The sequence below is a fragment of the Rhododendron vialii genome, chromosome 2a (genome assembly GCF_030253575.1).
Source record: "Rhododendron vialii isolate Sample 1 chromosome 2a, ASM3025357v1".
NCBI lineage: Eukaryota > Viridiplantae > Streptophyta > Magnoliopsida > Ericales > Ericaceae > Rhododendron > Rhododendron vialii.
This window is the reverse complement of record NC_080558.1, coordinates 33,062,290-33,079,128: the sequence shown is the minus strand read 5'-3', so window position 1 is coordinate 33,079,128 and position 16,839 is coordinate 33,062,290. Positions and strand designations below refer to the sequence as shown.

Genomic DNA, 16,839 nt, shown 5'->3' with positions numbered 1-16,839 from the left:
TATGTTGACTTGTCAGGTTTTCACTTCAACATACCAAGGCAACTAGTTCAAACCGTACGTAGTTTCCAATAACAGTATGTAGTTTCTGATAAAAAATCCAATTATCATTCAAATGGAAAGAGTATACAGATTCATGCTTCTACATGTGTACTCTAAGAAAACATGATGAAATGCCATATTATTCTGTTACTGATTTCCAGTTTAGTCGTGGAAAAAAAAGGAAAAAGATTCTCTCGACAACGAAAGAATTGTTAGCAAATTGCATTTGACCTAGCTCAAACATAGGTGTGAAATTCGGGAGAGAGACACAAAACTAGATTGGGAATATAGGATGATGCTTTATCAATAGGGGCTATCTAAAAACAGCTTTGCTGCCAATCGTAAGATCGAAAGAAAGGGCCTTGTTCTGTCATCATAAACATGTTTTACTAAGAAAGTGATCATTTCATCAAAAAAGGAGAAGAAAAAAACACCAAGCAAAACCTTTTGGAGCTACAAAATGCCATTCTTCAATTATGTATAGGGTCTGACTGAAAGAATTTTAAACCAGAATACCCATTTAATTTCATTTCTGAGTAGCAGATTGAAGTTTCGTCTAATTCTATGGAGATGCGACTAGAAATAAAATTATATGACTATCTGCTAAATTTTTTTCAGTTTTTGTTTTTGGCTGATAGCTCCAAACAATGGGTTAACAAATCATCAAATGATTGATTCAAAATTGTGTTGAATAGCAATGGAAGTTTCTTTACAGTCCAGTTAGACATCAACTCCCGTGTCAGGTACATCAATAAAGGGGATGTACTGCTGTTCAAAAAAAAAAAACTGTTCAAAAGAAATAAAGAGGATGTAGTAGAAAGCAAGAGGATGGAAAACTTAACTAATCTCAGGAAAGTACATCAAACCAAATTAGATAGGACATATTCTTCTGTCCAGTCAGATAGAGGGTAGAAAACATAAATACTAGATGAAGTCCATAATGTCCAATCAGATTAGACATTTTTTCTCTTTTCCGTTTGGCAAGAGCAGCCACTTTGTGCATGCATATATTGCCAAAGGTCAAGTCTGTCACCAGTTCTTCCCCGCTCATACCATAATATTTACATTGATACTGTTATTGTTGTTGTTTGGCATGTCCAATCAGATAGACAGAGAGGGTAGAAAACTTAAGAATTGGTTTTCTAATCCCCATTTTAACGTCAGCACTCCCTTTTTCTTTTTATACACGTGAATGTATATTATCCCTTTGCGTGGAAAAGTGCATAAATGAAAGGGTACAAGCGTAAATTCACAGGAATGAGGACAAAAAAGGGAGTGCAGATGGGGAAAAAAAAACTAATACAAAACAAAGATTTAAGTACATTTTATCAAATCAGAATCAGATAAGTATCTTTTTCTCTTCTCATCGAAAGGTCCAATGAGAGAAATTGTGCATCATCTGGGATGACACCTAATTATGCTGGTCAGTACAGCACAATCAGAAAGAGGAAGCACGAGCAATCAAGTGTTAAAGAAGTTGCAGATGTTGCTGGTTTAGTAGCGGCAAGAGATAGATGGTTGAAGTTACTACCAGCAATATAATCACTTGCAATGGCCCTTTAGTCCACTTATTTCCATGTTTGATGTTCTTGTCACCCTTCTTAATTGATATCCAACCAAGGATTTAAAAATCAGCTGTTATGTACCGTATCGGCTGATACATACGGTTTTTTAGCCTTCTGCATATCAGCCGTCTATTTCCAATTCATGGACCGATTCACAACAACAATTATGGCCGATACTTGACCATTACGGGTGATCTAAGAACTTTTTCAAAAAACTTCACAACCGCTACAAACAATTCCCATTACGTATTGTTCAATATTCCTACACTATTATATAGCAACTGCTATGGTTACGTGTCTCCAAACCGTTATTTAAAACCTTGTATCCAACCATCCACTCACACCACCAATGGAACTTTGTGGCAAATTATTGAATATGTTGAACAAATACAATACTTCAAACAAGACCCAAATGCGTGTGCACGCGCGCACACGTCAATGAGAGAAAAATTACCCGGAACCTAGAACTGAGATCTTATGATTATACACATAAGGATGCATGTGCAACTATGCATAAAGGTATACCACATCCCTCACAAACACCCAAAAATGTATCAGACATCTAAAAGACAAGTTATTTTCCTTAAAGAAAATTAATATCGTCGCCTTACTTGAATATACTTCATAAAAGGAACCGTCTTGCGCAACAACAAGCATACGACAACCTACAATATTTGAAATCAAGGCGTCAAACACCAACACTAAAATAAGCACAAAAATGCAGGGAATGATTACATCATGATTTGGATTTAATTACGCTCAAAGTCACAAAAGTACCTTGCTGAAGTAACCAGCCAGTAGGGTACTATGAGAGTGTTCAGGTTCTAAGAAGGAGAACAAGTAGTTCATCAACTGTTGACCAGACACAAGAACCGCATCACAGAAGTAAATCAATATGAGGGAAAAAATTATCAATGAAAACAAACGCTTATAGTTATTACCTCCTCGTCCTCCACCAAAGATTTGAGTATGATATCAACTTCACAAGTAAAAATCTCACATGCAATAAAAGGAAACCTATGTCCAAAATCAAATTACAAATTCTGTCACTACATGCATCCAGGTTACAAATACAGCGCACGACATTCATTACACATGCATCCGGTGCACAAGAATGTTGAAGCTAGAAAAATGAATAGTATCAGAGATCCATACTTAAAACTTCGTCTTTTCTCAGCATCCTCAGGAGCTTCCTCCACTATATACCGAAGAAGTTGTTCAACCTGGGCTCTTTCTCGCAAACTGCAAAGGGGCGGTGTGAAAGAGTCATATAACGAAGATTCCATACGATACTCTGGTGGCTAAGTACATACGGACTGCTCGATATCAATGATTTTAAGAGAGAACAAAAATCAAAACCAACTTTGGAGCAGCATAGAGGGAAATATGAAACATACATTGGAAACATGTTACAAGGGTTCACATATATAACAAGCTAGGACTATAACGAATCATGTTGCTGCTCCAAGAACTCCAACATGTAGTATTCCATAGAACCAAGTAAATTAAGCAAACGATCCAAAAGTTTGGGAGGCATGAAGCTACATAAAATATGCATTAGCTACTACATCCATACTCTATGAAAGATTCAAGACAGGGAAAGGTGCTGAGGTCTACCAAAGCCTATGCACAAGGCACAACATAGAGAGCGCGTACCTTGGTAATGTAAAGTGTCCGTATGATAGGCATGTACTTCATGTAGGTAATTTTCTGATTACAAATACTAAATAAACTTGCAACTAAAAGAAATTTGAAACATGTAACACACACGGTGATGTCTTTTACATGCTAGCTGAGATGTTCCCATAGGTTACTGTATATGTAAATAATTTAATTGGTATAAGCACCATCGCATAATACCAAAAACTATGAATTAAGCATAACGGTTCTATCATAAACCATCAAGCACCAGGATCTAGAATAAAAACTCTAAAACTCATTAAACAATATTATTGAACGCTAAGATTGTAGAAACGACACGGCACATTAAATATTGACCATTGACTGAAAAAGATAACTATAGATTTTTTTTTTTTTTTTGATAAGTAAATAATTGGCTACTAAAAAAGGCTTCCTAGAGAGAACCTAAAGCCTAATAAAAATCACAAGCCAAAGCGCTTTACGCAGGCCTGATGAAATGGCACCTTCTTCCAGCCTTGATAGATATAGGCCATTTTAGAGCCTAGAAGTATATTTAACAGCATTCCTACATTCTGCAATAATAGCTTCGAATGCAACTTTGGATCACAGCTCTAACCTGAGACAACAATACTTCTATTTCTTTCATATTCTTGTCCTTCTGCTCTTTTGGGTGGCGAAGTGGGTGTCAAGTGTTTCCTAATTACAGGGGCCAAAAGATGCTCACCCTGCAAAGAAAAGCCATCGAGGTACATCTACTAATATCTTGAATCCAAGCAAATCACAAATTCTTAGAGCATCCAAAAGGTACGATCACAGGAAATCATCGACTATAGACAGTTGACGGCTCATATCCAAGCAAATCACAAATTCTTAGAGCATCCAAAAGGTACGATCACAGGAAATCATCGACTATAGACAGTTGATGGCTCATTAATTTCTCCAATCCAGTAGCTCATAGGCTTTCAAATACAGTTCCAGTTTCCAGAGTTTGGACATAATACTCAAACTCCCGCAAGATTCCCGTCAGATCAGCTTCAATTCTACTTGTTGGAAGCACCAAACGAAAAGGTAACATGGCACTACCACTCGTAAAAATTAGAAAAGGAAAAACAATCTAAAACTTGACATATAAGAACTATACTAGATCTGTATGAAGTTCAAAAAAATGGCCGAGGATAGATAAACATTCCCCAAAAATCATATTTATCTAAGGGCCCAATTCCACTTCTCATTTTACAACAGAGGTTCTTCCATCCCAAAATAGTCCCCCTGTCACACTGTAATACAAAATGACTCCAAAAAAGCAATGTTAACATTGCTAAATTTAATGCTGGCAAGGGATAAGTGCAATTGCCAATAAACTATCTTGCACGGACTTGGGTGCGTGTATCGGATATGGATATATATCTGAGGTTCCCATACATTAATTAAATTTAGAAATAGAGGAATGCTTTTTTTTAGGTGTCTAATTAGTTGTCCCCGGAACCGCCCCGATATATATATATATATACACATATATATATATATATATGTATATATACATATATATGTATATACACACACACATAACCAAACCGAGCCTTATGTCCCAATCACTTGGGGTCGGCTACATGACTCTTTTTTCTCTATTGAGCTCTATCAAAGGCCACATGTTCACACAAACCCATTATACTCATATCTTTGCGCACAACAGCATATAATGTCAATTTAGGTCTACCCCTCCCCATAGCATTGCTACCCAAAGCTATCATATCCGCTCTCTTAACTACTGCATCTCCTGGTCTATGATAGACATGCCCAAACCACCTTAGCCTATTTTCCCTCAACTTCTCCTCTATGGGTGCTACACCTATCATCTCATGAACCGTTTCATTTCTAATCATGTCTCGTCTAGTCTTACCACACATCCACCTCAATATTCTCATTTCCGCTACACTCATCTTGCTCACCAGTTGTTTCTTAATAGGCCAACATTCTATCATGTAAAGCATCACTGGTCTAATGGCAGTTTCATAAATTTTTCCTCTAAATTTGTGGGTACCCTTTTGTCACATAGTACACCAGTAGCGTTCCTCCACTTGAGCCACCCCACTTGGATCCTATGGGTCACATAATCGGCAATCTCTCCATCTCTACTAATAATTGAGCCTAAATACCTTAAATGGTCACTTTTTGGTATCTCCTGGTCTTGGATCATCACCATTAAACTTGCACACCATATACTCAGTTTCACTCCTACTAATCCGAAAACCCTTTGACTCTAATGCTTCCCTCCAAATTTCTAATTTCGTATTAACACATCTAGCGGGTTCATCTATGAGGACAATGTCATCTGCAAACATTATACACCACGGGATATCCTCCTGAAATTGTCTAGTCAATTCATCCATAACTACAACAAAGAGGTACGGACTCAAGACTGACCCTTGATGCAATCCTCCAGTGATTAGAAATTCACTCATTTCCCCTAATGATGATCTAATTGTTGTGACGACACCTTCATACACATGTCTCTAATCACATTGATATACCCTTTGGTCACTCTCTTTCTCTCCAAAACCCACCATATGATGTCTCTAGGAACCCTATCATAAGCTTTTTCTAAGTCTATGAAAACCATATGGAGACCTTCTACTTTGTTGTGTTTTTCTACCAGTCTCCTTAATAGGTAGATAGCTTCCATGGTTGATCTTCCAAAATTTCTCTGACAACGTAGTTACCTCCTCAAGCGATGCTCAATAACTCTTTCCCACAACTTTATCGTATGACTCATCAATTTAATACCCCTATAGTTGTTGTAGCTTTGAATATCCCATATATTCTTATTCTTATATATAGGTACTAGGGTGCTCCTTCATTCGTCGAGCATCTTCCTAGTCATAATAATCTTGTTAAAGAACTTCGTCAAAGCTTTAACCGGTTTCATCCTTTTCAAAGCTTTAACCACTTCAAACTTTTGTATTCTCCGATAAAACTCATTCTATATTCACGGCGGGTACATACACTTCCCACCAAAGCCTCCGTCATGTTTCTCATTTAACAACTTCTCGAAGTACGACTTCCATCTATCTCTGATCGCCTCGTCTTTCACCAACACCACCGAATCAATACATTTTATACACTTAACTTGAGAAACGTCTCTAGCTTTCCTTTCTCGCAACTTGGCAAATTTATAAATAATTTTCTCCATCTTTACTATCGAGTCTAGCGAAGAAATTCTCATAGGCTTTCAACTTAGCATCCCTAACGGCTTTCTTAGCTTCCTTGCTAGCTTGCTTATAACCCTGAAAATTTTCCTCATTCCGGTCATTTTGCCACTTTTTAAAGCACTCCTTGTCTTTTACCATGATTTGAATCTCGTCATTCCACCACCATGCCTCCTTAGAAATTGGACCTTTTCCCTTCGCCTCCTCAAGAACTTCTTTCGACATTCTTCTAATACCGTCAGCTATGGTATTCCACATATTGCCACTATCACCTTCCACTCCCCACCGTACTTCTTGAGACATTCTTTCCTTGAATACCTCTAGTTTCTCCCCTCTTAGGCCCCACCATTTAGTTCGTGGGCATCTAGTTTCTTTTCTCCTTCTATTATTCCCCCCGAGACAAATATCCAACACCAAAAGTCTATGTTGTGCCACTAGACACTCTCCGGAATAACCTTACAATCCTTACATGTCAAGCGGTTTGCACCTCTAGCAAGAAAATAGTCAATTTGGCTTCTATTGGCTCCGCTCTTAAAGGTAATTAAATGCTCTTCTCGCTTCTTATAGAGAGTATTCCCCACTATAAGGTCAAAAGCTACTGCAAAATCTAAAATCCTCCTACCACCTTCGTTAAGGTCACCAAATCCAAAGCCACCATGCACCTTCTCATACCCTAGCTTATGCACTCCCACATGACCATTGAAATCATCTCCTATAAATAACTTCTCCCCAAAAGATATCTCTTGAACCACGTCATCCATCTGCTCCCAGAATTTCTCTTTAGTAAGATCATCCAAGCCTACTTGGGGTGCGTAAGCACTAATACTATTAACTATGCTCCCTCCGATCACAAGCTTAACTAAAATAATCCCATCTCCTTTCCTCATGACTGTAACTACCGAATCTTTTAGGTGTTTATCTACTACGATACCTACCCCACTTCTATGTCTATCCTAACCTGTATAGTAAAGCTTATAACCTGTGTCCTCTATCTCCCTAGTTTTCTTCCCTACCCACTTAATCTCCTGAAGGCAAGTTGCTATATTCCAAGTTGCTAAACGAATCCTATAATCCTAGGCTAGCTTCTTTACCCGCGCTCGTCTAGACACGCGCAAGAACCCTTGCTCACTTATCACCACACCCGGGCGCCGGTGTGGCACCTACACACACACACACATATATATACACACACACACACACTTAGGATCCAATGAGGGATCCCGCACGGCCTTACCGTGCGGGACTCCCCTTTCCCGATCAAATTGCGACGATCCGAGCCGCTCAAAGTGTGCAGAACGTGATTTTAAGGGTACCCTCGAGAAATCAGCAAAAAAATTGATCGGGAAAGGCTTGATCCGAGCAGTTTTTTACTGAACCGTTCAGTAAAAAAGCCATGAATCCTGTTGGACATGCTTACAAATAACCCTAGTGGCCTTCTCTTGTGTTATTCTACCAGCCCAATTTACAAACAAACATACTAATAAATGATACTGGTTCACAACTATAAATCAAAACAAAGAGTAATAGAAGTGTGTTTAACAGCTGTACCCCAGCTGTATACGCAAAGTTTTCCCTCTCTGGGTCTCACTACAAATACAGTCCACAAATTCTCTCTGCAAGTACAATGATGGGTGAAATTTCATGGTCAATGAAGTACAGTCTACTCCAACATGCTTTGATCCCCCTGATCTGCTTCACATTTTTGTCATTGTTAATAGCAGTTGTGATTCCCTCATCTCGCAAAGTGAATCCCACTGTCATTTTCGATTTTGGTTTGGTCAGTATATGTTATGCCAAAGGATGACAACCAGTGAGAAAGCAAAACATTGGTGTCCAGTTGTCATAAAGAATATCCGGCACAAATCCTACACCCATAAACTGTGTTGTGTCTTGTCAACACAGGTACTTGACCCAAATCAAGGATCCGTGTAACATAGCCAATAAAACAAAACTAAAAGAATGAATATGTTTAATAGCCAGAGGCTGAAAATTTAGGAACTCTCTGGTAGTAGGTTCTAAGTACCGAACTTTTGCAATCAAAGGAAACAATCTACACAATATCTACTCAACCTTTTCATGGAATCGATGACCAAAACAGAAGGCTTGATATTTATCCCAATAAGTTACACCAAAGGAGAGATGTAATGCTATACTCCACCCATCCTAAAATGATAGGCCATATAGCAAGTTCCAACTTTATGTGCATACATGCATCGAGTGCACTCAAAGTCAAATCTCAAGGCATTGATTTCCAACAATGGCTCTATGTCCCCAATTTTAGAAGCACTCACTATGTTATGGACTCTTATGAAAAAGTGAAGTATCCTTGTTGAACACTGGATCCTTCGGTGAAGGCATTGAATAAGTGTCCAATGTTTGTAGTTTGACATTCATGTATGATACAAATTAAATAAACTGAGTTTGCAATAAAACCATGTTAAAACATTCTTTTATGCATGAAATGATATATGACACCTTGCAAACATCATTTGCCCTTAACTTACCCAAAAAAAAAAAAAATTTCATTTGCCCCATACAACAATATATATTTATCAAGAAATGTCAATTAGCATTTACCCTGTCCAATTTCCTCGCTATGTTAATTAGACGAATTCTAATGCTTTGATGCACATGCATACCAGTCCATGTACAATAGGACTGCTAAAGATTTGGAAGGGATACATGTGGAAAATTAAAATTTATACATGCATTTTGGGATGTCCTCTGCTGGAAAGTAGCACAAACAAATGGGATGGAGTTGATTGGACACCATATATTTATTTATTGCTATGCAAATATGAAGTCCATAGAACGGATATTGCAATGGATAATCAAGAGTAACATCAAAACAGCCTCAAGTACATTCTTGTGAATATAAAAGCTAAAGAAAGATATGCAAGATTGCTGAGGTCGTACAAATTGATAAGGCGGCTATTAAGAGCTTTGCATTCTTGGATTATTTCATCCTCATCAAGCAGCTCCTCCAAAGTAAAGTTTTCCTTATCCATAATTGTCTCCACCTGCAATGAACACATGGCAAGCAAAAATAAAATGATAGATACAATCTAAATTAAATCCTTCATCAAAAGAAAATGACTGCCATTCAAATTCAGCAAAAAAATAACACAACTGCAATTGAAGCAAACTAAACAAGGAAACAGGGCAAGTTCCAGAAATCCATTTCCCAAATTGACATGCTCACACTAAATCTTAAGGAAACGGAGGACACCCATCTCACACTATAGTTTGAGGAAACGAAGGATACAGAATGGAGGAATACTGTCCAAAGGTTTAAGAAACTTTTTATGAGCTATGGGTCAAACTTTAAATCATTGAGCAGAAGACTTGTTGGGCAATATTCCTCACAGGCTTCAACAAGGGCATCACAATTAAGTACTTGGCTCCTGAAGCCCATGTTTTACATTTTCAGGCTTTAGTTCTCCTTAGGTACCTGAAGTGAGAACATAATGTTCCTTCTCAAACCACATAATGATCATTCTTCATTCCATATACAATTTTTCCCTCTTGATAATTTCTATTTCCTATTTGCAACCACCATGTAACTAACAGAGTTATTTTTCTTTCCTTTTTATTGACCAAAAACGAACTTAAATCAAAAAGAAAGAAAGAGAAAGAGATACACTAGGTGTACCAGGGACAAAGAGTACCAACAAACAGAAGATTAAATGACACAAGGAGAAGGGGGGGAAAAACAAACCGAATTACTATGCTCTTCTCCTTGTTTGCTAGAATTCCTTAAAAAAAATGAACCGAATTACCATAGAGAAGTCAATTAAGAGGCTTTCAAATCTCTTCTCCTTGTTTGCTAGAATTGCTTTCCAACCAAATAACCCACAACACTTCAGAACCTACACACCTCCAAAGATTAATTGCCTTCTTGGTACTAACAAAATTACTATGCTCTTCTCCTTGTTTGCTAGAATTCCTAAAAAAAACCCAACCAAATTACCATAGAGAAGTCAATTAAAAAATCATATCCCTGAGGCATTCAAATCTCTTCTCCTTGATTGCTAGAATTCCTTTCCAACCGAATAACCCACAACACTGCAGAACCTACACACCTCCAAAGATTAATTGCCTTCTTGGTACTAACAAAATTATTATGCTCAATCACAAGCATGAGCCAACAACTTTCCACTAGCCGAAACAGTCTATATATAAATTCTCTTGATTACTACTTGGGACGAACAGAGTCACTAGACATGATGATTTTCCTGTTGTGAAATGCTACTAGAAATTCCCAAGGAGTATACGACCAACAAGGCAACAAGTAATAGGTAACAATGTAATTTTGCAATTCAACGGCATTGACTACATAAAATCTGAGAAGAATAGCAAGTGGAGTCATTGCCAAGTGATAGGAAACATGTACTCCCATGCATTTGGCAGGGGTTCAAACCTTAGTAACTAGATCTAACGAAGTTGACTTTAGCCGAGCAATAGAAAAACATCTGAGAAGCATTTGATTCTGTGCAGACTGCGGACTGCTTGGCAACAGCATGCAATGGCATGATTCCTAAGGAGCCTTAGACAGATGACAGTGTACAACCAATTGTTGGTCCATTTTGGGAATTTAATATATTAACCGGACATCCTCATTACACTTTTTATATTTTGACCTTCCATTACTAGTTACTACCCTTGAGAAGTTTCATTGTGGCTTTGAATTTTAAAGAGAGTAAAGTCCACTTTTGACCATTGACTTTTCAAGAGGGACTTTAGTTTGAGGGATCATGGGAACAGCCATCGCTCCCAACACAGTAGCGTGAATTTGCACTCCAAAGTAAGGTTTGTGGCTGGCATGCAATCGGACGACAAAGGAACAAGTACTATTCAATCTCAGAGCGTCTTGTTCTCTGGTTAGGCGATTGGAGGCTGGGAATGACCTATTTTGGTGGGAGAAAGTGCTTTCTCCTGCAACACTGGTTTTTCTGGCAACAACAAGGTTGTGGAAGTCATCTGGGTCTCTCTCTGGTAACACCATCGACCGGAAATTCGATTATCGTAGGTATTTTGTATAGAAAGGGGATAACACTGGTCGGAGAGAGAAGAGAAGAATGGTCGGACAAAGAAGATTAACTCAAAAACAGATATTTCCTCATCTTCTTCCCCTTATTTTTCTTTTTCTTTCACGGGGAGAGGCTATATTCTGACGTACAGCATTGTGATCATGTGTAGCAAGTATATACTACACATAGAGTTTTATATTTCCCCATTGACCTTTTTGTTTTAACAGAAGAGCCACATTTGAACTACTGCTTAAAGTTAATTTGTAAAGTTCAAGAATGTAAAACTTGTTTGTTGTAACAATAGATCAATTTATCTATAGATGAAAAAGCATCAAGTCCACAAGTCTTCTTTTTGGAAAAGACTTGAACAATTACTATAGTTATTGCTTCCAACTCCCAACGTTTCGTTTGATGTATATGAATTTTCATTTAAAAACTAGATACCAACATAATGTGGAATATGGAGACTTTAATATATATATATAGGTTACATTCTACTTAATAGCCCTTACAACCAAATAGATTTTAAAGTTGAAAATATTTGGTAAAATCCTATCGACAAAAAATACAGGGAGAATCATTTTTCAATTTGGAGAACAGAAGAGGACTAAGACATGTCCATGTTTATATGAACCCACATTCATTGGTTTAAGAGAGTAACACATTATCCTTATAAGGCTATCCTGGATTAACATATCATATCTACTTTATAAATCACGGATTATCTATTAGCTAGTAGCCTAGTATAGAAATTATCTATGACATTCTCCTACTGATGTATCAAATTCAAAACATTAACCATCGCTAACCATACACAGTCGTATGACTAATGTTGAGAATGATTAATTAAATCAAATTAGTTTACTGAAGATCATATGTCAAAATCCAAACCACCATATAACATGGATACGTAACGGAATAGTCGTAATGATTTTAACTATCGATTGGCTACGTGATAATCATCTATGCATCATACTCATAGGGGTTAATAAACCAAGAACTGTATAATACTAATCCGTTTGTAACTTACGAAAGCTTAAGAAGAACCATATAATAATTAGTATTTATTGAAGTCATGGAATAAGTTAATATAGTATGATTTGTTACTAAACCACATGAATAATATGTTAGTGGCCGAGACAATCAAACCAACCATACTAACCCATTGTAGAGCACCTCAAATGCATGTATCACTCACTGTCATACACCATTTGTTTTTTTGTTTTTTTGGCTGGGCCCAAGAAGACTCATTAAAGGGAACAACTTCACAGGCATAGAGAATTGAAACAGTCTTCACGGTACTCATTTTTCTCTGCTATTTTTTGCCCAGAAAATTGAAATGTGTCTCTAAAGCCTTCATTTCCACCTCTATAAAAAGAATGTCACAGATGAGTCACTATTTATAGAAAATAGAGTCCAATAAATCTTTACTTAGCAAAGAGTCCAAGAAATCTCTGGTACTAAGCCCCTGGTCCTTTTTAGTTTTTCTTGTAAACATTAATTAGATTATAAATGTGATTCTATAATCCGTCTTCCTAATTCTGCCTTTATTTCTCAGTCTGCAGATTTTCTATGAGACCTAGCCAAGGCATGAACTCCGAACACAAATGGATGATGATGATGTTGAAGAGCCAATGGCAACTCCACTCTGGAAATAAGTTACGAAAACTTCTAATGAAATAGCAAGCTCCAGAGGAGGAGGTGGAGATGGTGGATCAAAGTTCATATGCAATTTCGGTAGCAGAACAAAGCCATACACTAGTCTTATTCAAGGGTCCACGGCCACGTAATAGACGAGCTCAAAGCGTACAGCTTTGTCCAAATATAATCAAGACTGAGAGAGAGCTATTAAAACAAGAGGAAATGATGCAAATTGAATATTCGGGGAAAATGCCAAGGCCAGAAAACTCCCCTCAAACCCATTAGTGAACAATGGGGCATGTAGCTAATCAGTCCAACAATCCATCTCCAATCAACGGAATACTTGATGACATGACAAAGATCAGTACCAAAGAGGATTTAGATCAGAAGATCGATAGGTTTCTTTATGGAAATGGGAATTCCCTTCCTTGGTGTGAGATCTCCTCTTTGGACGGACATGGTTGCTCCAACAAACAATACACCAAAAGCGTACAAATGCGAAGGTGAGTAGCTAGTGATTACTTATCAGAGTTTATGTGGTCACTGTATCTTTTGATAGCAGATTAATGCAATGTATGAGACTTCCACCATGTTTTACTTCATCTGTGCTTGGTTCTTCGCCATTTCCACCTCCAAGTAGCCAAGTATCTCCAATGGAGCAAGCACAAGGACAAAGGAAGATCAAAAAAGCAAGAGGGCAAAGGCAAAAGAAGTGAAGATTATTCCCTATTTTGGTGAGAGATGTTGTCAAGAATCTAGTTATTGCCGCCTTCTTTTTTAGGTGAAAGCTTGTTAAGCGCTGGTACTTTTTTGTTGGATCTTTCAACGTCAACATTGGGAAAGGGTAGTTAATTCGTCTGGATATGCAAGGGAAACACCTTTCACAGTAAAGTACAATGTTCTTTTTCATTCAATCCAAAGTTTAAAACTACAGTCATGTTTGAATATCTTTTACTACTCATTTTTTAAATTTCTACTGTATCTAAGATGTACACTCCTATAGACGCTCCTAACCTTCGGATTTTCCACTTGTCCCCTCTCCCTCGCTCCCACTCACGCTCCGGCTTTGTGCAACTAAGGGATGGACATTCATCTTATGACTGCAAAAAAAAGTCTTAAAATGGACCAACAATTGGGACAGGGGAGTAATATTTCATTTTGGGAATCTAGGAAATCTTTCACAATTTCATAAATATAACGCATAAAATCTAACCAACAACCCTTGACAATCACAACTCTGTCAAGTATGTAATGTGCCAAAAATTAATATTTTACAACTTTAAAGGGAACTGTCCAAGTAGAAGTTTAAAGACCCATAAACTTATTGTAAACACTAAAGTTTTCCAATCCAATGGCATCGACTACGCAGGGTCTCCGATAATTGTCGACACTTTCAGTAGTTTGTGAAGCAACTTTGCATCCGTGCATGATTCCTAAGGACCCTAGACAGATAGCAGGTTACAACCCCTAATCTACCTAATAAAACACAATGGTGTGGGGACCACACAAACACAAGTTGAAAGAAGGGCTGAGATTCATTTGATCCAATGACTGATGTGTGCTCTCCAACTCTCTTAAAAAAACACCCACACTCTTACAAATATATTACAAAAATGCCATCAAAGGCAAGGGTGGGTAGTGCCGTAGGCACGGGTAGACACTAGTGTCCCTATGTGGAGGAACCTTATGGCACTATTCCAAAGAAAATCCTATTAAATCTACCCCTAACCTACTAAGGCCTAATCCTTTCGTCATGCTTTCTATCCCTCTAATTTACAACAATAATATCATGATTAGCTTGTTTGTTCTTAGAATTTCCAATTACGTATACATAAAAGACCGCAATCTGCCACTTAAATATTGAATTTTATAATATAAGAAAGCTCCTCTCACATTATATCAAGTGTAAGTGAAGGCATCATTCCAAAGACAACCCAGACAGATTACAGATCACCGGCTTCAGTAGTCCTATGCGGAAAATAGAAAGCTCATCCTATGTGAAGGAAAAACCTATTAGCCCAGGGAAACCCTATCCTACAAAGTTTAATAAGTTCCCATTGATTTGCTCTTCATTTCAACGTCTAAATGTGATGAATAGATTCTTTCAGAAATCGCACATCCCTATCAGAGAGAACAAGCAATCTGCCTACTTTTATGATCAACTTCAACAATCCCTTTTGGTTCACGAACCCTGTTTTTTCTCCCAGTACTGAACCCTAAACTCACAAGCTTACTGTAGCTCTAACAAAACAAATACCAAATCAAAGGAAAAAACTATAATTTCCTCTGTTCTAAAAATCGGTCTAGGCAGGAGTCCAACGCCTAGATAAAAATCGACCTCGGCCAACTAGGGAGCTAGTCAGCCTCCAGGCGCTAGGCGCCACTCTTCCGCCTTACTACTGCCTAGGACTTCTAGAACACTGAGAATATATATATATATATATATATATATATATATATATATATGTGTGTGTGTGTGTGTGTGTGTGTGGGTGTGTGCAACAAATCGTGATGATAAGCCTATTTAACGCAAGACTACAAAGAGAAGGCTTTTGAACACAACATGTTGTCCTTGATTACCACGTGTGCAATAATCACTTGTCGCCATGCTTTTGCATAAAACCACCCCCGAGACGGTAAATTATCAAACCTAAGGAATTAATTTCACAGCCGTACAAATTTCTGTACGTCTATTCCAAATTATAAATGGAAAAGGAGTTTGAGCAACAAAATGAAATATAAAGAGAGGGGTGAAAAGGTACTTACCGGAGACGCAGTGGATAAACCCGCCATACGCCAAAACATCTTGAATCTGATAACAACAAAATGGCCTTCAAGGAATCGTTAGAAATCAGATCTGCCGAATTTACAAACCCTAGCGCCTCAACCACAACTCTCTGCTAGTCGCCTAACTTATGACGTCAGATTACCATTGAATTTGAAGCAACTAGTGAAGTGATTCGTTGAATCTGGGAAAGGATAGCTTAGATCATCGCATTGCAAAAAACCCTACGTTTCGAGGGATTGGATTCGGGCGATTCCAGAAAGGGCGAGAGAGGGCGAGAGAGAGAGAGAGAGCGAGAGAGAGAGAGTGGAAAAGAAACCCAAACACCTGCAATCGCGGGACGGTGAAGTGCTTGGAAGAAAAAATTACGTAGTATACATCGTAACCATGGAAATAAAGTCTTAACTATTTATCCAACATAACATAACATACTAGTAACACATTGACAAAAAAAGATACTAGTAACATATACTACGTCGTTCGTTCGTGTTTGTTTGTCCATTTTTCCTATTCCAATTGTCTCAAAATATTATTAAAGCCTTTCAATACGAATTTCTAAAAGAGAGATGATTGGTGTATAACCTATCGAACATAACACCAAATACAATCTTTCACGTACACGTGAATCTCACACACATTTAATACACGGGACCCCGTGTGTATGTGAGGGATTATGTTTGGTAATATGTTCAGATGATTGTGCACCTACATTTTTTAAAATATGCAATATGGATTTTATTTGATAGATCTTCTATTATACTACTTAATTTTAAAAATCATAAAATCTGTTATAAATTGAAAGATAGAGACAATTTAAATCATGACACGAATACTGAAAATAGAATAACAAACACGGACGAATGGAGTAATATGAAAAGAATATGGTTACATACAACGCGTACATATATATTTGGGGCCCGTCTCGGGTTCCA

General features: G+C 37.7%; 1 protein-coding gene across 2 annotated transcripts in view; it reads right to left on the bottom strand.

Moving 5' to 3' along the window:
• Positions 1 to 16,298, bottom strand: part of LOC131312119 (uncharacterized) — a 30,512-nt gene extending 14,214 nt beyond the window's left edge. The window contains exons 1-6 of one of the 2 annotated variants that reach the window (XM_058339878.1): positions 15,889 to 16,298; positions 9,368 to 9,471; positions 2,760 to 2,846; positions 2,546 to 2,621; positions 2,382 to 2,456; positions 2,216 to 2,269 (exon numbers count right to left, since the gene is read on the bottom strand). In XM_058339878.1, coding sequence (XP_058195861.1) covers positions 2,216 to 2,269; positions 2,382 to 2,456; positions 2,546 to 2,621; positions 2,760 to 2,846; positions 9,368 to 9,471; positions 15,889 to 15,927 — 435 coding nt within the window. In that variant the 5' untranslated portion in view covers positions 15,928 to 16,298. Of the gene's footprint in view, positions 1 to 2,215; positions 2,270 to 2,381; positions 2,457 to 2,545; positions 2,622 to 2,759; positions 2,847 to 3,861; positions 3,971 to 9,367; positions 9,472 to 15,888 lie in introns of those variants that run through there. The other variant, XM_058339883.1, reaches the window with a different exon arrangement.
• Between the last annotated feature and the right edge of the window lie 541 nt (positions 16,299 to 16,839).